Source organism: Mobula birostris, chromosome 25, assembly GCF_030028105.1.
Source record: "Mobula birostris isolate sMobBir1 chromosome 25, sMobBir1.hap1, whole genome shotgun sequence".
Classification (NCBI taxonomy): domain Eukaryota; kingdom Metazoa; phylum Chordata; class Chondrichthyes; order Myliobatiformes; family Myliobatidae; genus Mobula; species Mobula birostris.
In genome coordinates, this window is record NC_092394.1 from 56,917,324 (window position 1) to 56,944,458 (window position 27,135).

Below are 27,135 nucleotides of genomic sequence, written 5' to 3' on the forward strand. Positions count from 1 at the left end.
TACAGTGGTGCATACAGTCACACACAGCACATAGTTATGATAGCAAATACAGTCACAAAATAATATTAGTACATGGAATCACAAGTGGTATTAGTAAAGTCCCTGAGTGCAATGGTCTGAAGATTGATGGCTCACGGGATGTTGTACTAGAGCCACTTCCTTATCTCCTGCAGTCGAAGGCGATCCAACTTGTCCTCCAGGAAGAGCTGCTCTGCGAAGGCCAACCTCCAACCTGGCACCTCCGACGCCTCCTCTCCTGGGTAGCTGTAACAGGCAATGCCACGACACGTGGGTCTGCTCTACATTACAACCAAAGCCAAACAGCATCTTTTCACTTGGTGTCACCAATGAACCAGTCTTGTAGCAAAAAAAAACATGTCCTGCAATCACAAGACAAACACTTCCATCTTTTGTTCAACCTGAAGAGGTCACTGCAACCAAGTGCCCCAACATCTTACTGGAGTCTCCTTCCATATCTGATTCCTTCTTCCTTTTGATATTAGTGAGATGTGTTTGTACTAGGGCTTGACAGCATCTCAATGTACCACTGTCCTCATCAGCATCCTACCTACCTCAACCCATGCATCATCTCATCCCTCCCGTAATCTCTCGCCATTTTCTAACGATCCCATCTTGCCTTTCTGCACTGAAGTGAGAGCCTGACTTTGTCCCACTGACTCTGAGGTTCACTCAGCTTGTCTGTACCCTCCCCTCCCCTCCCCAGTGTCTTACCGCACCCTCCTTGTTGCCTACACTGATGCTCCGTGTGTTGACCCTGATCACTGTGGTGGTCACCATGTGTCAATCTACTGGCTCGACAGCAGCCTAGCCTGACCTCTCCTCACTGGTGTGTGGTCCCATGTGCCACCTTAAAACACAAATGCATTGCATCTCTCTTCTATTCTGCCAGTTACATCCTCTTTGAAAGAAAGAAAATTGAGCAAAAATGATAAGAACATAAGAAATAGGAGCAGGAGTCGGCCATCTGGCCCATTGAGCCTGCTCCACCATTCAATAAGATCATGGCTGATCTGACCATGGACTCATCTCAACATACCCGCTTTTTCCCAGAACCCTTCATTCCCCTATTATGCAAAAATCTTGTCTTAAGTATATTTACTGAGGTAGCCTCCACTGCTTCATTGGGCAGAGAATTCCACAGATTCGTCATTCTTTGGGAAAAGCAGTTCCTCCTCATCTCCATCCTAAATCTACTCCCCCGAATCTTGAGGCTATACCCCCTAGTTCTAGTTTCACCTACCAGTGGAAACGACTTTCCTGCCTCTATCTTATCTATCCCTTCATAATTTGATATGTTTCTATAAGATCTCCTCTCATCCTGAATTCTAGCGAGTACAGTCCCAGGTGACTCAGTCTCTCATCGTAGTCTAAACCCCTCATCTCTGGAATCAACCTGGTGAACCTCCGCTGCACCTCCTCCAAAGCCAGTCTATCCTTATTCAAGTAAGGAGACCAGAACTGCACGCAGTACTCCAGGTGCGGCCTCACAGGTACCCTGTATAGTTGCAGCATCACCTCTCTGCTCTTCAATTCAATCCCTCTAGCAATGAAGGCCAACATCCCATTTGCTTCCTTGATAGCCTGTTGCACCTGCAAACCAACCTTTTGTGATTCATGCACAAGCACTCCCACGTCCCTCTGCACAGCAGCAAGCTGCAATTATTTACCATTTAAATAATAATCTGATCTTCCATTTTTTCTTCCAAAGTGGATGACCTCGCATTTACCAACATTGTACTCTATCTGCCAGACACTTGTCCACTCATCTAACCTATCTATATATCTCTGCAGACTCTCCATACCCTCTGCACAATCTGCTTTTCCACTATGATGTTCCTTCTATCAATCCTGTTGACTCTGCACAATCCTGTCATCACTTTCTAAGCTCCCTATTATTTCCTCTATAGAAGATTCCAGCATTTCCCTGCTACTGATATCAGACTCCCTGTAGTTCCTCTCTCGTTTCCTCTCTCCTTTCTTACACAGTAGGGTTATCTCCTGTGGGAATCTTTGCAAACATGGAAGAAGAAGCCATCTCCTCGAAGACCAAGATCCTGCCCCAGCTCTTGCATGTATCAGCTCTCACACCTTGACTCTTGGTTATTTCTCTCAGCTCATCAGTCATTCTCCCTACAGTTCATCAATGTTTCTGACCCTTTTCTTTCACATAGAAGGAAATAAAATTATCGATTTATTTCTCAGTCCCCTTCCACAGTGTCAGGACACAACCGTAACTTTAACTGATCTTAGTTTTAATGCAGAGTCTCTGTTGATTAGGTTCCTTGTACACTCCTGTCATCTTCTCTCTTCCTTCACAAACAGGAGAAAATCTGCAGTTGCTGGAAATCCGAGCAACACACACAGAATGCTGGAGGAACTCAGCAGGTCAGGCAGCATCTATGGAAAAGAGTACAGACGATGTTTTGGGCTGAGACCCTTTGGCAGGACTGGAGAAAAAAAGATGGGGAGTAGATTTATAAGGTGGGGGAAGGGGAGAGAGAAACACAAGGTGACAGGTGAAACCGGGAGGGGGAGTAAAAGGCTGGGAAGTTGCTTGGTGAAAGACAGATAGGGTTGGAGAAGGGGGCGTCCAAAAGGAGAGAACAGAAGGCCATCGGAGAAAGAAAAGGAGGGGAGGAGCACTAGAGGGAGGCAATGGGCAGGCAAGGAGAGAGGGAAAAGGGGATAGGGAATGGTGAAGGGGGGAGGGTCTATTATAAACCCACAGATTCTCACAGATACCTGGGCCATACTTCTTCCCACCCTGTTACTTGTAAAAATGCCATCCCCTTTTCTCAATTCCTCCGTCTCTGCCGCATCTGCTATCAGGATAAGGCTTTTCATTCCAGAGCAAAGGAGATGTCCTCCTTCTTCAAAGAAAGGGGCTTCCCTTCCTCCAACACCAACACTGCCCTCAAATGCTTCTCTTTCACTTTGTGTACATCTGCTCTTACCTCATCCTCCCACCGCTCCACAGGGGTAGGGTTCCTCTTGTCCTCACCTACCACTCCACCAGCTTCCGCATCTAACACATAATTCTCTGAAACTTCTGCCACCTCCAACTGGATCCCATCACCAAGCACATCTTTCCCTCCCCTTCCCCACTTACACCCTACGGGACTCCCTTGTCCATTCATCCCCCTCCCCCACTGATCTCCCTCCTGGCACTTATCCTTGCAAGCGGAACAAGTGTTACACTTCACCTGTGAGGCGACCTCACCTGTGAATCTGTTGGGGTCATGTACTGTGAGACTTTGCCAAGTACCTACGCTCCATCAGCCAGAAAAAGCAGGACATCCTGTAGCCACATGTTTTAATTCCACTTCCCATTCCTATTCCTCAATTCCTCTACCGTAAAGATGAAGCCACACTCAGGTTGGAGGAACGACACCTTATATTCCATTTGGGTAGCCTCCAACCTGATGGCATGAACATCGACTTCTCTAACTTCCAGTAATGCCCCCACCCCAACCTTTTCCATTCCCCATCCCCTTTACCTTCTCTCACCTTATCTCCTTGCCTGCCCATCATCTTCCTCATGTGCTCCTCACCCCTTTTTTTCTCCTCCACGGCCTCCTGTTCTCTCCTGTCAGATTTCCCCTTCTCCAGCCCCGTTTCTCTTTCACCAATCAACTTCCCAGCTCTTTACTTCAGCCCTGCCCCTCCCGGTTTCATCTATCACCTTGCGTTTTCCTCCCTTCCCCCCACCTGTTAACTCTACTCCTCATCTTTTTCTCTCCAGACCTGAGGAAGGGTTTCGGCCAGAAACGTCGACTGTACTCTTTTCCATAGCTGCTGCCCAGCCTGCTGAGTTCCTCCAGCATTTTGTGTGTGTTGCTTCTCTTTTCCTCACTGTCTCTGTGCAGTCCTTCGCTGTGTCCAATCCTGCTTTTGACAACATTCCCCATGGATCAAGGCGCGAGGTGGAGGAACGTTGGCACTTCTCGTTAGTAAATACTAACGAGTTGTGGGTCATGATGGGAATCATGATTATCCACACTGCAACCTTGTGACCCCTCTGCAGCTCCTGGATCTGAGGGGGAGGGAAGTCAGCTCCTCTCGCAGAGCCAGTGTTGCCTTCCATCAGCAACCATGAGGGGAAGCTGAGGGAAGCACTGAGACTGAGGGCAGTGGAGGATGTGAGTCTGGTCAGGAGGTTTAACTTGTGCTCACGTCAACTGTGCAAACATTTGGAAGTATTGGTATTGGAGTTGGTTTATCATTGTCACGAGCAGAAATACTTGTCTTTCATACAGATGAAAACAGTACACAGAGCATTTAACAAAGTAAAACAATAACAACACAGAATACAGGTTTCCCTGGCTATCCGAAGGTAGAGTGTTCCCAGATCCAAAAGATAACCTACCAAATCATACCAAATAGCACATAAAACCTAAAATAACACTAACATATAGTAAAAGCAGGAATGATATGATAAATACACAGCCTATATAAAGTAGAAATAATGTATGTACAGTGTAGTTTCACTTATCAGAATCGGGAAGATTGAGCCAAAACCAATTTGTAGGAAAAAATCCACACGTACACGCATGCGCACACACCTGCCCGCGCAAGGCTTCATGGTCGTGGTAGTCTTTCTCAGGGTAAACACAAGTTTAAAGCGAGCGTCTTTTTTCGTAAAAGCAAAAATCCTCTTTTGGTTAGCGAAAACAGGTTCTAATGTAGGTCTTTCGTAAAGTGACCATTCGTAAAGCGGGGGACACCTGTAATTGTTTTAGACACAAAGGAGCAGGATCATCATGAAGTAGATTGGGTGGGTTAATGGGAGACTAGAGCAAGGTTCATTGGACAGTGGGGTAGAAGTTGTCTTTGAGCTTGGTGGTATGTGCATCTTCTGCTTGATGGGAGAAAGTTTAGGGTGGGCGGGGTCTTTGTGCTGTCTGCTTTACTGAGATAGTGAGAAGTAAAGACAGAGTCCATGGAGGAGGGGGGGGTGCTTTCCCCTGAAGTGTTAATTCTGCTTCTCTGAACTGCTGAGTGTTTCCAGAGACCCTCTTGTTACCTCTGTCCTCTTCCAACTGGTTCCAATGAGGGTTTGGCTGCTGCCTGGGTGCCTGAGGGAGTGCCATTGCCAGCTCTGGCAGGCCCTTTAAGCGGAGTGTCAGACACATCACTCAGGGCAGACTCAGCTCTCTGTTGCTCAGCTGTTGTGTGTCAACCAGGCAACTGAGGTAAGTTTATGCTTTTGTCATTCATTCATAGTGATCCTTGTTAGCGTGTCGCGCCAGACAGTCAGCCGTTCTTGTCTGGCGCGTGGTGTCGGGATTGGTCTCCTTTCGGATGACGATATGAACGTTCCTGAGGCTGAGTGGCTAGCTCGACGCTCAACCCGGCACGGGTAGAAAGCGTGCTCGGGAGGTGGGTGAGGTGGCTCGACTTGGATTGGAACTCGAGAACCTTCGCTCCGGAGTCCGGCACTGATGCCACTGCGCCACCAGCTGGGTATTCATTGCGATTAGTGTGAATAAAAGCTGGCTGGATAAATGAGTAGCCGATCACGATAGCGATGTGAACAGGACACGTCTCCTGTCCAGTCAGAGGGAAGGTGCTGGAGAATGCAGACGTCTCCTGGAGAAATAAAGACAGAGTTTTATTGACAGAAACAAGTACAAAATAGTTTTCCTTTGTAACCTGACTCTCATTAGAGCAATGCTTTTTGGAGTTGTTTAATAAATCTCAGCAAGCAATGAGGTGAGTGGCAGGGATGTGGCTGATTGCATGTGGGGGAATGTGAGGGGCAAGGACAGATACACGCAGGTGACCTGTGACCTGTGACCTGTGGGTGTCGCTGCGCACGTCAGTGTGTGCTGGCTGCCTGGCAAACATTCTTTCCCCGGACGGGCCCTGTCCAGTGAGGTTCAGCAGAGGGACAGACTGCATGCAGGCACCGAGACACTCAAACCTAATGCTTCCGATGGTGGGACTGCCTGTCCCTCACCTCTCCACACTGCACAGCAGAGGACCAGGCAGCCTGGGGTCCCAGAGAGAAACCAACAGTGAACCCTCCCACCCCCATCCATGTGCCCTGTCCCTCACCTCTCCCACATCTGTGCTCACTGGCTCAGCGGGAGAGTGGAGTGGTTCAAGGACTTCAGGAACTGGCCACTGGTCAATGCCCAGTCAGGGTGGACGAGGACCTGAGGCCCTGAGGCATTAGGAGCTTGCAGCAGCCCAGTGAGAGAGGCCGGGCTTTAGTTAACCATTCGCTGACCCTGCAGGTACAGAGAGTGAGGACAGCCTTCCTAAGGTGGGTGGATGGCGGGATGGAATCCCGAGAATGTGCAGTCAGAGGTCACAACCTCTTCCTGTGCCCTAGCAAGAGCAATAGCTGACCTCTGACCTCTGGCTCTCTGAACCAGCTGCTCCCAGGTTTAATTCTATTCCTGTGTCTGCCAGCACACGGTGACACTTGACCACATTGTGTTAGATAGCAGGCATCAGGCGGGATAAACTGGATCGGATAGGGTTAAGGGGTAGAGGGAGAAACAAGACCGCAATGTTAGAAAGCTACGGGGTCAACACTAGGGCACTTAGATAGTGAGTAATTATAATGCCTTAGGAGTAAATACCAGCAGACATCAAATGATGAGTTAGATACAATGCTGAATACTGAGAGGTTTAGGATTGTGGGTTAATTACTTGAGCACAACAGTAAAACTTGGGTCATGTGGAACATCAGCTTGAAGCCACTGGAGAGATAATGTATGGTGTGACTCACCCCCAGTGGGTAAAAACAGGGCTTGTTCGATTGAAGGTGAAACACAGGTTATCAGACAGATGTCTGGTCACAGGACTATGTTGCATAAGTACTGGGGGATTTTAGATACAGGGGTTGTTATGTGGATATTGCCCAGATATATGGCAGTGCCTACCGCCTCTCAGGGTGAGCGCTGAAAATGCCACGTTGTGACCAGAGCAGTAAATACTAGGCACAGAGCGGAAACACTGTGTATAACATGACATCAGACAGCTCCTGTTCACTGATACCACTGTGCAAACCTCATGTCCAATTATAGGTTCCTTGTTTGCTTTGGACAGCGTAACATGTGCCTGTGCAAGGTTCTGTCCCATTACACCGACTGGGCATGTGCTGAGGTAACTCTCTACCACACTGTGATCTTGCACTTTATCATTTACCTGCACTGTACTTTCTCTGACGCTGTTACACTTTATTCTGCACTGTTACTGTTTTACCTTGTTCTAACTCAGTGCACTGTGTAATAATTTGATGTGTATGGACAGAATGCAAGGCTGTATTTAAAGTGGTGGCTGAGAGTTCTTGACTGGTAAGGGCGTCAATGGTCACAGGGGAAATGGGGTTGAGATGGAAATTGAATGATGGAGCAGACTCGATGGGCAGAATAACCTGATTCTGCTTTTATGTCTGATGGGATACGGACAGAATCCATGAGGGAGGATGTAACGGAAGCTGCAACCTGGATGGACGGGTTGTTTCTGAGGAAAGGAGTGGTTGGAGTTCAGATGAGTGAGAGGCAATTTGACTGCAGCCCACAAGGGTTCCCACAGGGTGGGTGTGAGGAGCACATTGCCCTTTGTAGGGGAATGCAAAACCTAGGGTGGCAGATGCCAGTTCAGGCTGAGATGAGAGCATTGTTTTCTGAGAGGGCTGTGAGTCGTTAGAATTCTCTTTCAAGGCAACTGAAAGCAGAATAACCAAATACTATAAAGCTGAGGAGGTCAACTGAAACTTGGTGAGGGGCAACCTGATTCAAACTGAGTAGATTCCAAAGGAAGATAGCCGCTAAATGCTCTGACAAGGAGACAAAACTACAAAATAAGGGATTGGTCAATTAAAACTGAGGATTGTAGACTTCGCTTTTCTCACAGGCTGGTGAATCTCTAAAATGTTCTGCTCCTGAAGGAGGTGCGGGTCATGTCCTTGGATATAGTTAAGGTGGAGAAGGATAAATATTTGAACAATCAAGCAATTGAGGGAAATGGGTATCTGGCAAGAAGAGTTGAGTTGAGGCCAGCATAGATCAGCCATGATCATATTGAATTCTGGTACAGGCTGGATGGGCGGAGTGGCCTACTCCAGTTTCTGTTGTCTTAGGTTTTTGTGACAAGTGAAGGGGTGAAAGATTAGTGGGGGTCACTGGGAGTGGAGAGCGGACGTTATCATCAGAACAGATGCGGTCTTTAGAAATGTGCGATGGCTGGAGAGCCTCGGAAAGCTTGCGGAGGCACAGCAAAGTAACACCAGCAACTGGGTAAAATTCCCATTCGTGTCTGTGAGGAGTTTGTATACTGTAGGTTTCCTCTGGGTCCTCCAGTTTCAAAGACATGGGCGTAACTGGGTGGTGTAGGATCATTGCACTGGTAAAATCTGTCACCATGTTGTACCTCTAAATAAAATAAAGAGCAACAAATATTCTATGACAAGGATTTGGGGCTGGAGTGGCCTGGGGCTGGGGATTTCACCTTCTCCATGAATGCTATGCTGCTGCAGCTGGGAGAATGGTAACACCCGGTCAGAGAGTTGGAGTCACTTCTGGAGATGAACTATGAAGGATAAGATCAACAACTCCTCTTTGAAAAGGGTGGGATGTCAGGTGGCAGTTGCAGAGGGAGAAACCAACGTCTTTTCATCATCTCTGGTTCCCTGGAAGTGCCATCACAGGGAGACAGGGCGGTAGGATAGCCTTAATCAGTCAGGACACTGAGTACAGAAATCGGGATGTCGTGGTGCGCTTGTACAAGACTTTGGTGAGGTCATGTTTGGAGTTTTGTGATGGAAAGATGCCATTAAGATGTAGAGTGCAGAGGAGATTTACAAAGACGGGAGTGTAAGAGAATAGAGGTGTTTGAAATCGTGAGGGCCAGAGCAGGGTGAATGCACACAGGCTGACTCCCAGTGTTGGGGAATCAATAACGAAAGGCGTTGGTTTAAACTGAAAGGGCAGTGATTTAATAGGAACCTGAGGGACAATCTTATCCCCAGAGGGTGGTCAGTATGTGGAATGAGCTGCCAGAGAAAAGAGGTGAGGCAGGTACATTAATAACCTCTAAACGATACTTGGACAGGTAAACAGATAGGAAAGTTTGAGAGGGATATTGGCCAAACGGTGGCAATTTGGACTAAGTTAGATGGGAATGTTAGTCTGCATGTACCAGTTGAGCTGAAGGGTCTGTGACTCAGACTGATCACCCGTGCTGCGTGACCTGTTGCTTGCTTCCACCATTTCCTGTCTACATTGCAGATTTCCAGCATCTGTGCTCTGATTTCAGTTTAAGACTGACTTCTTTTTTAAATTCCATATGGTGAATTGTCTGGCGTGTTAGTCCAGGCCTTTTTCCCACCACTTTTGAAGTTACTTTTGCTTTAAATAGAAATGGATTGTTTTTGCTGCTGTTGGAATGTGGATTCCTGTTTTCCTGGAGGATTACTGTGCTCCTGAACTCTGTCATTCCGCTTGCCTGGGGGAGGGAGGCTGTTCCACGCCTGGGCTCTCCTGGTCAGCTGGCTTGCATTGTCATGCTTTACCTCGAATCTTCCTCTTCACATTTTGTTGGATGGCACTCAGTAAGAGAACGTGTGAGATCAGGAGGGAGCCTGATCCAGCACGCTCCGATTACAACTGCATGATCCCAGATCCCTTGATTCCCTCATTATCCAGAAATCCATTGTTGTCTGTGTGGAACGACTTGTGGTAGGTCCTGTATTGCTCCCCTCACTCTGTAGTACAGAATTCCAAAGACTCAGCATCCTCTGAGTGAACTCTCCCTGTCTCGGTCCGAAATTCCCCACCCCTTATTCTCAAATGATGCCCCCGCTCCCCCAACCTGGACTCTTCGGTCAGAGGAGACATCCGACTTGCATTCAGCCTGTCAAGTTGTATGAATTTGCTGTTCTGATGATATCTTTCCTCATTCTCCTGAGCTCAGTCAGCCCTCCTTCAGCAAGCCCACTCTTTATAGAACCGGTTGGGTGGATCTTCACTGTTCTCCATCTTTGACAAATATGTCTTTCAGAGAATGCTGAGCACAGAGCAGTACGCTGAACCACTCCAGACATATTGTGCTGATCTTATACGAAATATCCCTTTATCACAGAGTGCTGGGTGCATTGAACACACTGCCAGTGCTGGAGGCGGATACGGTAGGGTCTTTTAAGAGACTCTTAGGTAGGTACATGGAGCTTAGAGAAATAGAGGGCCATGGGGTAGGGAAATTCTAGGCAGTGTCTAGGTTAGATTTCATGGTCGGTATGAAAACATGGGCCAAAGGACCTGTAATAGAAACATAGAAAACTTACAGCACAATAGAGGCCCTTCGGCCCACAAAGCTGTGCCAGGCATGTCCTTACCGGAGAAATTACCTAGGGTTACCCACAGCCCTCTATTTTTCTGAGCTCCATGTACCTGTCCAGGAGTCTCTTAAAAGACCCTGTCATATCCGCCTCCACCACTGTCGCCGGCAGCCCATTCCACACACTCACCACTCTCTGAGTAATTTCCTCTGTATCTGCTACCAAGCACCTTAAAACTGTACCCTCTCGTGTCAGCCACTTCCAGCCTGGGAAAAAGCCTCTGACTATCCACACGATCAATGCCTCTCATCATCTTAAACACCTCTATCAGGTCACCTCTCATCCTCCATCACTTCAAGGAGAAAAGGCCGAGTTCACTCAACCTGTTCTCATAAGTCATGCTTCCCAATCCAGGCAACATCCTTGTAAACCTCCTCTGCACCCTTTCTATGGTTTCTACATCCTTCTGATAGTGAGGCGACCAGAAATGAGCACAGTGCTCCAAGTGGGGTCTGACCAGGGTCCTATACAGCTGCAACATTACCTCTCAGCTCCTAATCAATCCCACGATTGATGAAGGCCAATGCACTGTATGCCTTCTTAACCACAGAGTCAACCTGCACAGCAGCTTTCAGTGTCCTATGGACTCGGACCCCAAGATCCCTCTGATTCTCCACACTGCCAAGAGTCTTACCATTAATACTATATTCTGTTATCATATTTGACCTACCAAAATGAACCACCTCACACTTATCTGGGTTGAATGCCATCTGCCACTTCTCAGCTCATTTTTTCATCCCGCTGTAATCTCTTGACAACCCTCCACACTATCCACAACACCTCCAACCTTTGTGTCATCAGCAAATTTACTAACCCATCCCTCCACTTCTTCATCCAGGTCATTTATAAAAATCACAAAGAGTAGGGGTCCCAGAACAGATCCCTGAGGCGCACCACTGGTCACCAACATCCATGCAGAATATGATCCGTCTACAACCACTCTTTGCCTTCTGTGGGCAAGCCAGTTCTGGATCCACAAAGCAATGTCCCCTTGGATCCCATGCCTCCTTACTTTCTCAATAAGCCTTGCATGGGGTACCTTATCAAATGCCTTGCTAAAATCCATATACCCTACATCTATGGCTCTACCTTCATCAATGTGTTTAGTCACATCCTCAAAAAATTCAATCAGGCTCGTAAGGCACGACCTGCCTTTCACAAAGCCATGCTGACTATTCCTAATCATATTATGCCTCTCCAAATGTTCATAAATCCTGCCTCTCAGGATCTTCTCCAGCAACTTACCAACCACTGAAGTGAGACTCACTGGTCTATAATTTCCTGGGCTATCTCTACTCCCTTTTTTGAGTAAGGGAACAATATCCGCAAACCTCCAATCCTCCAGAACCTCTCCTGTCCTCATTGATGATGCAAAGATCATTGCCAGAGGCTCAGCAATCTCCTCCCTCACCTCCCACTGTAGCCTGGGCTACATCTAATCCGGTCCTGGTGACTTATCCAACTTGATGCTTTCCAAAAGCTCCTGTACATCCTCTTTCTTAATATCTACATGCTCAAGCTTTTCAGTCTGCTGTAAGTCATCCCTACAATTGCCAAGATCCTTTTCTGTAGTGAATACTGAAGCAAAGTATTCATTAAGTACCTCTGCTATTTCCTCCGGTTCCATACACACTTTCCCACTGTCACACATGATAGGTCCTATTCTTTCACGTCTTATCCTCTTGCTCTTCATGTACTCGTAGAATGCCTTGAGGTTTTCCTTAATCCTGTCTGCCAAGGCCTTCTCATGGCCCCTTCTGTCTCTCCTAATTTCTTTCTTGAGCTCTTTCCTGCTAGCTTTATAATCTTCTAGCTCTCTATCATTACCTAGCTTTTTGAACCTTTTGTAAGCTCTTCTTTTCTTCTTGACTAGATTTACAACAGCCTTTGTACACCACGGTTCCTGTAATGTGCTGTAGATTTCTATGTTCTATCCATATCCCATCATTCCTTACTTGTTTGCATCTATCCAAACTGCCTGCTAAAACTAGTGCTCCTGTTAAACCATCCAGGGCCTTACCATGTTCTGTAAACACTTCTAACTCCTCCCTCAAGCTGTCCATTTCCACAACTGCTCCTGGTAAACCATTCCTGAAAGATATTAATCTGTGGTGTTTGTCATTTCTACCCTGGGGAAAAGGTCCCAACTGCCTTTCATTTTAAAGTCTCCATCAGGTCTTCTCTAAGCCTCTAAAATTCAAGGGAGAACAATGCATTTTTTCCAACTTCTCCTTACAACACATGCTCTCTAAACCAGGCAGCATCATGGTGCACAGTCTCCATGTCCTTGAAGAACCATGGTGCACAGTCTCCATATCCTTGTAGCATCATGGTGCACAGTCTCCATGTCCTTGAAGAACCATGGTGCACAGTCTCCATATCCTTGTAGCATCATGGTGCACAGTCTCCATGTCCTGTAGCATCATGGTGTATAGTCTCCATGTCCTTGTAGCATCATGGTGCACAGTCTCCATGTCCTTGTAGAATCATGGTGCACAGTCTCCATATCCTTGTAGCATCATGGTGCACAGTCTCCATATCCTTGTAACATCATGGTGCATAGTCTCCATGTCCTTGTAGCATCATGGTGCACAGTCTCCATATCCTTGTAGCATCATGGTGCACAGTCTCCATATCCTTCTAGCATCATGGTGCATAGTCTCCATGTCCTTGTAGCATCATGGTGCACAGTCTCCATATCCTTGTAGCATCATGGTGCATAGTCTCCATGTCCTTGTAGCATCATGGTGCACAGTCTCCATATCCTTGTAGCATCATGGTGCACAGTCTCCATATCCTTGTAGCATCATGGTCCACAGTCCCCATATCCTTGTAGCATCATGGTGCACAGTCTCCATATCCTTGTAGCATCATGGAGCACAGTCTCCATATCCTTGTAGCATCATGGTGCACAGTCTCCATGTCCTTGTAGCATCGTGGTCCACAGTCCCCATATCCTTGTAGCATCATGGTGCATAGTCTCCATGTCCTTGTAGCATCATGGTGCATAGTCTCCATGTCCTTGTAGCATCATGGTGCACAGTCTCCATGTCCTTGTAGCATCGTGGTCCACAGTCCCCATATCCTTGTAGCATCATGGTGCACAGTCTCCATATCCTTGTAGCATCATGGAGCACAGTCTCCATATCCTTGTAGCATCATGGTGCACAGTCTCCATGTCCTTGTAGCATCGTGGTCCACAGTCCCCATATCCTTGTAGAATCATGGTGCATAGTCTCCATGTCCTTGTAGCATCGTGGTCCACAGTCCCCATATCCTTGTAGAATCATGGTGCATAGTCTCCATGTCCTTGTAGTATCATGGTGCACAGTCTCCATATCCTTGTAGAATCATGTTGCACAGTCTCCATATCCTTGTTAAACCACAGTGCACAGTCTCCATATCCCCTGTAGGTCTGCAATTAATTGTAAACTTTCTCCTTTCATTTGACTTCCCAAAGCGTAACACCTCACTCTTTCCCAGGTTAAACTCCATCTGCCACTCCTCTGCAGATGTGTGTCACCTGCAAATTTGCTACTTAATCCATCCAACTATGCTGTAATCTAAATCATTGACATATATCACAAACAGCCACCTTACTCTTTCTTCTATGTGCAAACCAGTTCCAAATCCAGACCTGCATTTCTTCCTAGACCCCGTGCACTTTTATCTTCTGAATCTGATCAAATATCTTACTAGGTTAGATAACATCTACTGCCTTACTCTCATCCAGCTCCTTTGTCACCACCTCCAAATAATTCCATCATCTGTAAGGCATAACTTGCCGTGCACAAAGTTATGCTGACTGCCCTGCAGTAGGGCATGCCTTTCCAGGTATGCATACATGCGCTCCCTCAGTATCCTCTCTCATAGTTTCCCTACCCCCACTGGCCAATAATTACCTCGATTATCCTTTCTTTTCTTTTTTGAACAAAGCATAACATTTGCTACTCTCAAGTTCTCCAAGAGCTCATTTTTTTGCTAGTGAGGACATAAAGATCTTTGTTGAACTCCCAGCAATCTCCTCACTTGCTTCTTTCAATATTCTTGAGATGTATGCCATCAGGCCCAGGAAACTTACCAATGTTAATACTTTCCAGAAGACCCAGATTACCTACTTAATCTTAAAATGTCTCTTCAAATTAGCATGACCCATAATGCCTTCACTGTCCTCCAAATCCTTCTCCTCAATAAGTCCCAACATAAGGTACTAACTTCGTACCTCAGCCACTTGCTCCAACTCCAAACACAAATTCCCCCTTTTATCCTCAAATGGACCTAACCTCCCCTTAGATATCTTCTTTTCCTTAATATTAAATCCCCTGGGATTTTCCTTGATTCTGCTGTCCAAGGCCATTCCATAACCCATTTTCACTTCCCTAATCACTCGCTTCAGTCTTACTGAAGGGTTTTGGCCCAAAACGTTGACTGTACTCTTTTCCATAGATGCTGCCTGGCCTGCTGAGTTCCTCCAGCATTTTGTCTGTGTCACTCAGATTTCCAGCATTTCCAGATTTTCTCTTGTTTTAGTTTCAGCACTTTCCTGCTGTCTTTATATTCTACAAGGGCCCAGTCTGATGTTAGCTCCTTTTCCTTCCTGACTAAATTTTGGCTCTCAGTTTCCAAGGTTCCTTTACTTCCCGTCCTTACTTCTTACATGCTGGATCCTGAACTCTGATTAGCTGGTCTTTAAACAACTCCCACATGTCAGATGTGGACCTGTCCGACAGCAGCTGCCCCCAGTCAACACCTCTTAGCTGCTGTCTTATCCTTTATTATTATTGAGGTACAGTACAGAATAGGCCCTTCTACACTGCCAGCAACCCCCAATTTGTGCTGCATTTTGTTTTGCCATTTCTGTAGTACAGGTCAACCTTCACTAATCCCCGGTTCCTTTGATAATCCGGCACTAATTATGCTTAATGTGATCCTTCTGTAATTCGGCATTTTCACTAATCCAGCACTCCTCAGGTCCCAGTGGTGCCGGATTGGTGATGGTCGACCTGTATTTGAATGTTTCTTACCAGGCTGATTTGCTAGCTCAACGGTCATGGATGGAAGCTTTGTATTAACCTCTACACTGCTGAGCTGTCCTGTAGTAATCTTCCCTTCCCCAGTTTAATACTAGATCACAACATCCAATAGCCTTGCTCATAGCTATCCTAAAACATAATGAGTTGTGGTCGCGATTCCTCAAATGTTCACCTACTATCAGGTCTGTCACCTCTTTGTCTCATTTCCCAAAACCAGCTGCAGTATGTTCTCTTCCTTGGGTAGGGAAACCATGACTCTACACAATATCACCAGCGTCCTGTGTAATTGTGGTAGGCATCTTCACTCGTACTTGTATCGTCTGGCAACAAAAGATAACACACCGTTTGCCTGCTTGCTGTACTCTAGGCTTCGAGCTTCAGACATAAAAGGACTCAAGTCCCATTGAATTATAAATATAATTCAATTTATTATATCATAGAGCAATGCGGCACAAAAATTTTGGCCCATCTAGTTTGTGCTAACCTAGTCTTATCTACATGCACCTAGAGCAGATCCAGATCTCTTTGATCCATGTAAAATATTACAATTCAACTGCATTATCATTGACATTAGTTGTTTTGTGGCAGCATGACATAAAAATTAATATAAATTGCAAAAATAAATTTGTTTGTTTATTATGTGCCGTCTCGTATGATGTAGGCGATTTTGGTCTCATGACCATGACTGCTCTTGCCAAATTTTTCTACAGAAGTGTTTTGCGTTCTGGACAGTGTCTTTACAAGATGGGTAATCCCAGCCATTATCAATACTCTTCAGAGATTGTCTGCCTGGCATCAGTGGTCGCATAACCAGGACTTGTGATACGCACCAGCTGCTCATACAACCATCCACCACCTGGTCCCATGACTTCACGTGACCCTGACCGAGGTGAGGAGGCCTCAGCAGGGCTACACTTTGCAGGCTAGCAGAGGGAGGGAGCACCTTACACCTCCATTAGTAGAGACGTATCTCCACCCTGCTACCCAACAAAATAAACAAATAGTGCAAAAGGGTGTTCATAGTCCATTCAGAAATCTATTGGCAGAGAAGAAGAAGGAGTTTCTAAAGTGTTGGAGAAACATCAGTGTTACTCAGTCTCAGCATTTAGCCAATATTTCAGTTAGGTCCCTCGGGTAGAAGCAGAAGAGAACGGGCGGTGTGTAAAGTGAAGTGAGGTGTAGATGCCAGTGCAATTACAACATTCTAGAGCCATTTCCACAAGTACATGGAAGGGAATTGTTTAGGCAAATGGGACCAGCTCCAGATGTACCTAGGTCAGTATGGATGAGGTGAGGCAAATAACCTGTCTCTATGGCTGCACTTACTGCGGATCCAGGGACTGGCATCTTGGGGAGTCAAAAGCTCAACCAAACTTCTCATTCTGAGGTGTGAGAGTCTCTACCTCTTGGACAGTGTGTTCCAGACAACTGTCTTCCGAGGGAAATGGTTCTTCCTCAGATCCCCTCTGAGCTCACTGTAAATCACCGCTGTCTGGTTTTACACTTCTCTGCTGAGGCAAGCAGCTCTCTTCCATGTTTCCGCTTCACTGCCCTCAGCCCAGCCTCCTCTGCTCCAAGGAAACGAACCCAGTCAGTACACTCTCTCCTCAGAAGAGAAACACTGCCCCTGGCGAATCTCCTCAGCACCCTCCCCCAGTGTTATCACACCCTACGGTGCAGGGGCTGGGAACTACGGCCAATTCACCTGCTCCCTTTCCTTCCTTCCTGTTACCCTCTCGCGCGTGCATCCTGTACCACCAGTGTTCCTGGTTTACTGATCTATTCACTCCTTCCATCTCTAACATCCCACTTTGGTTTCTCCTTAACGCCAGCGTGGTGGGGCAGGGGGGCTTTGGGGTTCTAACATTTAACTGTCTTTCATTCTTTGGGGCACTGCTCTGTTTTCATGGATGGTTGCCAAGAAGAAGTATTTCAGGATGTATATTGTATACATTTCTCTGACATTAAATGTACCTTTGAGGTTGTCCTCACTGCTGAACACTCACTCCTGAGCATCAGCCTCCCTTTCAACCCCCTCCCCTAACCCAACCCCCATGTGTCAGCGTTGGCACAGCATGCTGCACCCACCCGTGTTGGACCCGTGTGCCAGAGGTCACCACATGGGGGTGTCAAGCAGTCTTTGTTGCTTGAAGCTTGTGTATCCCGATCCCTCCCATTGTCGGTAAGTACAGGAGCAGTAGGTGCACTTGGATAAGGCAGTGTCTGTTTAACCCCGTGTCTTCCTCTTCAGAATCAGCATCTAGTTTACTACCACTGACATATGCATGAAATTTGCTGTTTTGTGACAGCAGTGCAGTTACTACATAAAAATTGCTATAATAGTATCATACAATATGTATTCAGGTGCCTTGCCATTTGGCATGGGCGATCATGTCTCCATCCATCACGGTCCCTGACCCTCCGAATTGTAGTTGTTGCCTCCCCTGTTTCTAACCATGATGTTATTCCATCTATCATTTTCATTCTCTGTCTGTCTCTGCTGCTTCTTCCTTCCAGCTTTACAGTGTAAATAAATGTTCTCATGTCTCTCTTCGCATGATGTGTCCAGAGAATTTTGATTGCTGTTTTCTGATTTTTTAAGTAATGTACATTTTGTTTTCGTTCTCTGTAGAACTTCTTCATTGGTTATCCTGTCTGTATTCTTCTGAGGAACCACATCACTGCTGTATTGATTCTTTTGTTCATTGCATTTGTGATGGTCCATGACTTGCAGCCATACATCAATATAGGAAGAATGTAGCAGCTGAGAGTTCTAAGCGGACGTCAACTGCTATTTTCTTGTTCGTTAGGATGTTCCTAACGACCAAGAAACATCATACAATAAGGATATACAAGATAAAGTAGTGCAAGAAGAGAACAAAATAATGAGGTGGTTTTCATGGACTGTTCACAAATGTGATGGCGGAGGGGAAGAAGCTGTTTTTAAATCACCAAGTCTGGATCTTCAGGATTCTGTATTCCCTCCCAATGGAGCAGGATCTCCCGTTCCTGTCATGAATTGACCTGCCTGACTGCCACGTAAAGGACAGTGGGACACCTCGGATGTTGCAGGTGCTGCTCCCGGGGCATCCTGGCATGATGCTGAGGGAGTTTAATCTGCAGTTGGATACAGGAAACCATTGTGTATCTGTTCCAGCAACACAAACAAAATGCTGGTGAACGCAGCAGGCCAGGCAGCATCTCTAGGAAGAGGTACAGTCGATGTTTCGGGCCGAGACCCTTCGTCAGGACTAACTGAAAGAAGAGCTAGTAGGAGATTTGAAAGTGGGAGGGGGAGATCCGAAATGATAGAAAACAGGAGGGGGAGGGATGGAGCTCAGAGCTGGAAAGTTGATTGGCAAAAGGGATACAAGGCTGGAGAAGTGGGGGGGGGGATCATGGGACAGGAGGCCTAGGGAGAAAGGAAGATGGACAGCAGGCAAGGAGTTATTGTGAGAGGGACAGAGAGAGAAAGAGAGAAAAGGGAAAAACAGTAGGAATAACAATAACAAAAAAAAAGTAAAACAGAGCAGGTCTTCCGACGGGACATCAACCGTCTCGACTTGACCGCACCTTGTTCCCATTCCAACCTCACTCCTTCCGAACGCTCTGCTCTCCACTCCCTCCGCACTAATCCTAACCTTATTATAAAACCCATCGATAAGGGGGGTGCTGTTGTAGTCTGGCATACTGACCTCCACCTTGCTGAGGCACAGCGACAACTCGCTGATACCTCCTCTTATTTACCCCTCGATCGTGACCCCACTGAGGAGCACCAGGCCATTGTCTCCCATACCATCACCGACTTTACCCGCTCAGGGGATTTCCCATCCACTGCCACCAACCTTATAGTTCCCACACCCCGCACTTCCCGTTTCTGCCTCCTACCCAAGATCCACAAACCTGCCTGTCCTGGCAGACCTATTGTCTCAGCTTGCTCCTGCCCCACCGAACTCGTTTCTGCATACCTCAACACGGTTTTATCCCCCCTTGTTCAATCCCTTCCCACCTATGTTGGTGACATTTCTCTCGCTCTGAATCTTTTCAATTATTTTAAGTTCCCTGGACCCCACCACTTTATTTTCACCATGGACGTCCAGTCCCTATATACTTCTATCCCTCACCAAGAAGGTCTCAAAGCTCTCCACTCCTTTTTGGATTCCAGACCTAACTAGTTCCCCTCTACCACCACTCTGCTCCGTCTAGTGGAATTAGTCCCTACTCTTAATAGTTTCTCCTTTGGCTCCTCCCACTTCCTCCAAACTAAAGGTGTAGCCATGGGCACCCATATGGGTCCCAGCTATGCCTGCCTTTTTGGTGGCTTTGTGGAACAATCCATGTTCCAAGCCTATACTGGTATCCGTCCCCCACTTTTCCTTCGCTACATCGACGACTGCATTGGCGCTGCTTCCTGCACGCATGCTGAGCTCGTTGACTTTATTAACTTTGCCTCCAACTTTCACCCTACCCTCAAATTTACCTGGTCCATTTCCAACACCTCTCTCCCCTTTCTAGATCTTTCTGTCTCTACCTCTGGAGACAACTTATGTACTGATGTCTACCATAAGCCTATGGACTCTCACAGCTACCTGGACTATTCCTCTTCTCACCCTGTCTCTTGCAAAAATGCTATCCCCTTCTCGCAATTCCTCCGTCTCCGCCGCATCTGCTCTCAGGATGAGGCTTTTCATTTCAGGATGAAGGAGATGTCCTCCTTTTTTAAAGAAAGGGGCTTCCCTTCCTCCACTATCAACTCTGCTCTCAAATGCATCTCCCCCATTTCACGTACATCTGCTCTCACTCCATTCTCCTGCCACCCACTAGGAATAGAGTTCCCCTTGTCCTCACCTACCACCCCACCAGCCTCCGGGTCCAACATATAATTATCTGTAACTTCTGCCACCTCCAACGGGATCCCACCACCAAGCACATCTTTCCCTCCCGCCCCTTTCTGCTTTCCGCAGGGATCGCTCCCTACACGACTCCCTTGTCCATTCATCCCTCCCATCCCTTCCTACCGATCTCCCTCCCGGCACTTATCCTTGTAAGCGGAACAAGTGCTACACATGTCCTTACACTTCCTCCCTCACCACCATTCAGGACCCCAGACAGTCCTTCCAGATGAGGGGACACTTCACCTGTGAGTCGGCTGGTGTGATATACTGCGTACGGTGCTCCCGAAATGGCCTTCTATACATTGGCGAGACTCGACACAAACTGGTAGACCGTTTCGCTGAACACCTACGCTCTGTCTGCCAGAGAAAGCAGGATCTCCCAATGGCCACACATTTTAACTCCACTTCCCATTCCCATTCTGATAGATCTATCCTTGTCCTCCTCTACTGTAAAGATGAAGCCCACATTCAAGTTGGAGGAACACCACCCTATATTCCGTCTGGGTAGCCGCCAACCTGACAGCATGAACATTGATTTCTCTAACTTCCATTAATGTCCCTCCTCCCCTTCTTACCCCGTCCCTTATTTATTTATTGATTGATTGATTGATTGTTTTTTCCTTTTTTCTCTCTCTCTGTCCGTCTCACAATCACTCCTTGCCTGCTCTCCATCTTCGTCTGTCCCATGATCCTCTCGTATCCCCTTTGCCAATCACCTGTCCAGCTCTTGGCTCCATCCCTCCCCCTCCTGTCTTCTATCATTTTGGATCACCCCTCCCCCTCCCACTTTCAAATCTCTTACTAACTCTTCCTTCAGTTAGTCCTGACGAAGGGTCTCGGCCTGAAACATCGACTGTACCTCTTCCTACAGATGCTGCCTGGCCTGCTGCATTCACCAGCAACTTTGATGTGTGTTGCTTGAATTTCCGGCATCTGCAGATTTCCTCATGTTTGCGTGTATGTTCATCTCTTTTTGGGCCACTTAGCTAAGAAAGGATGTGCAGGTATTGGAGAGGGTCCAGAGGAGGTTCACAAGAATGATTTTCATAATCAGAATCAGGTTTATTATCACCAGCATGTGACGTGAAATTTGTTAACTTAGTGGCAGCAGTTCAATGCAATACATAATATAGAAGAGAAATAAATAATAAATAAAAGTAAGAAAATAATAATAAATAGATAAATCAATTACAGTATACGTACATTGCATAGATTTAAAAAATGTGCAAAAAACAGAAAAACAGTAAATGTAAAAAAAAAAGTGAGGTAGTGTCCAAGGGTTCAATGTGCATTTAGGAATCGGATGGCAGAGGGGAAGAAGCTGATCCTGAATCACTGAGTGTGTGTCTTCAGGCTTCTGTACCTCCTACCTGATGGTAACAGTGAGAAAAGGGCATGCCCTGGGTGCTGGAGGTCATTAATAATGGACGCTGCCTTTCTGAGACACCACTCCCTGAAGATGTCCTGGTTACTTTGTAGGCTAGTACCCAAGATGGAGCTGACTAGATTTACAACACTCTGTAGCTTCTTTCGGTCCTGTGCAGTAGCCCCTCCACACCAGACAGTGATGCAGCCTGTCAGAATGCTCTCCACGGTACAACTATAGAAGTTTTCGAGTGTTTTTGTTGAGATGCCAAATCCCTTCAAACTCCTAATGAAGTATAGCCGCTGTCTTGCCTTCTTTATAACTGCATCGATATGTTGGGACCAGGTTAAATCCTCAGAGATCTTGACACCCAGGAACTTGAAACTGCTCACTCTCTCCACTTCTGATCCCTCTATGAGGATTGGTATGTGTTCCTTCATCTTACCCTTCCTGAAGTCCACAATCAGCTCTTTCGTCTTACTGACATTGAGTGCCAGGTTGTTGCTGTGATACCACTCCACCAGTTGGCATATCTCACTCCTGCACACCCTCTCATCACCACCTGAGATTCTACCAACAATGGTTGTATCGTCAGCAAATGTATAGATGGTGTTTGAGCTATGCCTAGCCACACAGTCATGTGTATAGAGAGAGTAGAGCAGTGGGCTAAGCACACACCCTTGAGGTGTGCCAGTGCTGATCGTCAGTGAGGAGGATATGTTATCACCAATTTGCACAGATCGTGGTCTTCTGGTTAAGACAAGAAGTCAGTTGCAGAGGGAGGTGCAGAGGCCCAGGTTCTGCAACTTCTCAATCAGGATTGTGGGAATGATGGTATTTTGGGAATGAAAGGGTTAATGTACAAGAAACGTTTGATGGCTCTTGACTTGTATTCACTGAGTTTAGAAGAATGGGGAGGAACCTCACTGAAACATGTTGAATATTGTCAGGCCAAGACTGAGTGGTCGTGGAGAAGATGCTTTCATTAGTGGGAGAGTCTAGGACTAGAAGGCACAAGCTCAGAGTACAGGATTTTCTGTAGGACACAGGTAAGCAGAAAGTTCATTTGACCGGAATGTAGTGACTCTGAAATTCATTAATGCAGGCACCTGTAGAGGCCAAGTCATTGGGTATTCAAAGCAGTGGTGGATGGGTACTGAATTAGAAAAGCATCAATAGTTTCTAGGAGAAGGTGGGAGAATGGAGTTGAGAGCAAAAAATAAATCAGCCAGGATCAAAAAGTGGTGCAGATTTGACAGGCTTCTACGTCTTACAGCCTCACGGAACAAAGTAACACCCCACCCATCTGGATTTTGTGGGTGCTCTCCACAGCTCGCTGTCCAGCAGTCACACACCACGACCGTCATGTAACAAGGCCAAAAACACACAACATCTGACTTAGATCTTGATACAGAGCTCAGACACACAACAGATTCACATCCGGCCCTGTTGGTCTTGTAAATGCTCACAAACGCCTGGTGTTGGATTTGAGGGAGCTGTCCCACAGAATGATTAATGATTGTCACACTGACAGATCAGACTATGGACACACACAAGATTGGCAACACTGGAACCTGGAGCAGGACAACAGGCTTTCAGATATTGTCAATTCCTTACCCTCAGCAATGCTACTCAACCCACTCAGTCCCTCCAGCAGCCTGAATGATACAGGCAATGTTCTGAGCTCCTCCATCACACTGCTGCAGATGCCAAGGAGCAGAGATGGTGACAGAGTTGGTCCACGGGTCATGTAACTATGAACCTGAACAAACCATCTTCCCAAGTCTCAACTACCACAGGGGTACAGGGTGATCTCTGGGTGCTGTAGTCACACATACATGAAGTATGGATTCATCTTCTTCTTGTCACTGAGCTTCATCTCAGTCTCCTGTACCTCCCTGGCTTATCCCTGCTTCCCTTGGAGAAAGGAACCACATTTGCCATCCTCCAGTTGTCTGCAACCTCACCTGTGATCAGTAAAGATTTAATAATCTGCTGGAGCCCGGCTTCTCTTCCCTTGCTTTCCACACCAATCTGGGATTGAGCTTTAGGTCATTTATTCAGCAGTAACTGAATGAAGGCATCTAATGCCACTTCCTGTTTAACATGATTCAGATGCATTTATTTATCACATGCATTAAATCATATGGTGAAATGTTTCATTTGTTTTCAAACCAACAACTGGGGGCAGCCTGAAAATATCCCTACACAATCCAGCGTCGAAGTGACTTGCCCGCAGTGTACGGCAGAAAACCCCGCCCCTCCACCCTCACCTCGCCCTCTCCACCCTCACCTCACTCCCTCCACCCTCACCTCGCCCTCTCCACCCTCACCTCACTCCCTCCACCCTCACCTCGTCCTCTCCACCCTCACCTCGCCCTCTTCACCCTCACCTCACCCTCTCCATCCTCACCTCGCCCTCTTCACCCTCACCTCGCCCTCTTCACCCTCACCTCACCCCCTCCACCCTCACCTCACCCTCTTCACCCTCACCTCACTCCCTCCACCCTCACCCCACCCCTCCACCCTCACCTCACTCCCTCCACCCTCACCTCGCCCCTCCACCCTCACCTCACTCCCTCCACCCTCACCCCACCCCTCCACCCTCACCTCGACCCTCCACCCTCACCTCACTCCCTCCACCCTCACCTCACCCCTCCACCCTCACCTCACCCCCTCCACCCTCACCTCGACCCTCCACCCTCACCTCACCTTCTCCACCCTCACCTCACCCTCTCCATCCTCATCTCGCCCCTCCACCCTCACCTCCCTGTCTTCACCCTCACCTCGCCCCCTCCACCCTCACCTCACTCCCTCCACCCTCACCCCACCCCTCCACCCTCACCTCGCCCCTCCACCCACACCCCGCCCCTCCACCCACACCCCGCCCCTCCACCCTCACCTCGCCCTCTTCACCCTCACCTTGCCCCTCCACCCGCACCCCACCCCTCCACCCTCACCTCACCCTCTCCACCCTCACCCCGCCCCTCCACCCTCACCTCACCCTCTCCACCCTCACCTCGCCTTCTCCACCCTCACCTCGCCCTCTCCACCCTCACCTCACCCCCCACACAAATTCTATGTAATGAAAACAGATTAAATGGCCCCCACGTCATCAGCTCTGTACAAATTGAGACTTTTGCCCCTTTTTCCAGTTATCCTCTTGCCCTTCCTGTACCGAGGTTGCTTTGGGATTTTCCTTGGGCTTGTGCACTAGTGATATTTGATAGTTTTTTACGCCACCTGTGTGATTGTCTCTCCAACCTGTGACATCCAGGGTGCCATCGTCCTGCTTCTTCACTTTTGAATGACTCCTACTTGTTAGATTTCATCCTCCCCGTCCTGTTATATGAAATTGATGCCAGCATATCCCCAAATCAATGCCTTCACTACCAACACACATCAAAGTTGCTGCTTGAATTTCCAGCATCTGCAGAATTCCTCGTGTTTGCTTTCACTACCAGTCCATTCTTATCTCCTTCCGTAACTACCTCGAAACCTGCAGAGCTTTGGTCACTATCCACAAAACGCTCTCATCCCTTTCCATTCCCATGATCTGGTCTAACTCTTCTCCTTCTCGGCTCTAAGTGGATGCACTTTAAACATTCCACAGTTTCTACCCCTCCCGATTCATACGCTGGTAGTTGAAATCCTGACTATTATCACCAATTGCTCTTATTTCTCTCGGATTTGTCTACGTATCTATTTCTTGATCTCCTGCTGATGCTGGGAGATCTGCAGACTGCCTCCAGCAAAGTGATCACCCCCTTTTTGCTCCTGAGCTCTATCCACATAACCTCAGTTGAAGAAGCTTCTAGGATCAGAGTCAAAGTCAAAAGTCAAAGTAATTTTTTAATCTAAGTGCATACATGTCACCATGTGCTATCTTGGGATTCATTTTCTCGCAGATATTTACAGGAAAATATTAAATAAAAATAATTTATTAAAAAACTATATATAAACAAAGACTGACAAGTAACCAATGTGCCAGAGAAGACAAATTGTGCAAATAAATAATACTAAGAACATGGAAGTGAGCCCATAGCTTGTGAAGTCAGTTCAGTGTTGAGGTGAGTGAAGTTATCCACACCAGTTCAGGAGCCTGATGGTCATAGGGTAATTCGGCAGTGCTATGAAGTTTGTGAGCCCTGCAAAATCTCCTCTAGTTCTGCATAAATATCACCTAAAATGTGATCAGATCTTCATGTAAGTCTGAAAACTAGAAAAAGAAAACCCAATTAAATAAATAAAACAAAAAGCATTATTGCTTGTTTATTTAGAGATAAATAATCCAACATTACATGCATTTGTTGGAAAAAGTATGTGAACCTCTGCTTTCAGTAACTGGTGAGACCCCCTTGCACAACAATAACTTTAACCAAACGTTTCCAGTAACTGTTGATCAGTCCTGCACACAGCTTGGAGGAAGTTTAGGCCATTCCTCCTTAGAAAAGTACCTCAGCTCTGGGATGGTGGTGGGCTTCCTTGCCTGAACTGCTTGCTTCAGGTCCTCTCACAATATTTCTATAGGATTAGGGTTAGGTCTTGGCCATTCCAAAAAAACCATTCTGTTGTTGATTTACTCTTGTCTTTCGGATGATTGTCTTGTTGCATTATCCACCTTCTGTTCAGCTTCAGGTGGTGGACTGCTACCCAGACATTCTCCTGTAAAATGTCTTGATACAATTTTGAATTCATTGTTCCCTCAATGAATTGCCTTCCCCCACCCCTTTATCTTTCCCCTTACTGGTTTTTCACCTGGAACCTACCAACCTTCTCCTTCCCACCCTCCCCCACCTTCTTTATAGGGCCTCTGCCCCTTCCCTCTTCAGTCCTGACGAAGGGTTCCGGCCCGGAACGGTGACTGATTGTTTCCACGGACGCTGCCCGACCTGCTGAGTTCCTCCAGCATGTTGTGAGTGTTGCTTTGACCCCAGCATCTGCAGAGTATTTTGTGTTTCCTTCAATGAATGCAAGCTGTCCAGGCCCTGAGGCAGCAAAGCAGCCCCAAAGCAAGACACATCTTCTACCATGCTTCGCAGTTGTGTGTTGGTGTGCAATGCCCTTTATCCTCCAAACATAACAATGTGCATTTCTGACAAAAAGTTCAATTTTTGTCTCATCTGTCCACAGAACATTGTAGGACTTCCAGGTTGTCTTTTGCAAACTTGAGACGTGCAGCAATGTTTTTTTTTGGACAGCAGTGGTTTCCTCTGTGGTTTCCTTTCATGAAGACCATTCTTGTTCAGTGTTTTACTTATAGTGAACACATGAACAGAGACTTCAGCAAGTTCGAGAGATTTCTGCAGGTCTTTTGCTGCTACCCTTGCATTCTTTTTCACCTCTTCAGCACTGCACGTTGTGCTCTTGATGTGATCTTTGCAGGACGCCCACTGCTAGGGAGAGCAGCAACAGTACTAAATTTCTTCCAGTTGTAGACAATTTCTCGTGCTGTGGACTGATGAACAC

At 47.0% G+C, this 27,135-nt stretch overlaps 1 protein-coding gene across 4 annotated transcripts in view; it reads left to right on the forward strand.

The window, feature by feature from the left end:
- Nucleotides 1–27,135, forward strand: part of adora2aa (adenosine A2a receptor a) — a 58,936-nt gene that overhangs the window by 11,093 nt on the left and 20,708 nt on the right. The window contains exon 3 of one of the 4 annotated variants that reach the window (XM_072243027.1): nt 5,245–5,323. The exons of the other annotated variants lie outside the window; for them this stretch is intronic. Within the exon in view, the coding sequence (XP_072099128.1) occupies nt 5,245–5,257 (13 nt within the window). The 3' untranslated portion in view covers nt 5,258–5,323. Of the gene's footprint in view, nt 1–5,244; nt 5,324–27,135 lie in introns of those variants that run through there. 4 annotated transcript variants of the gene reach the window in all.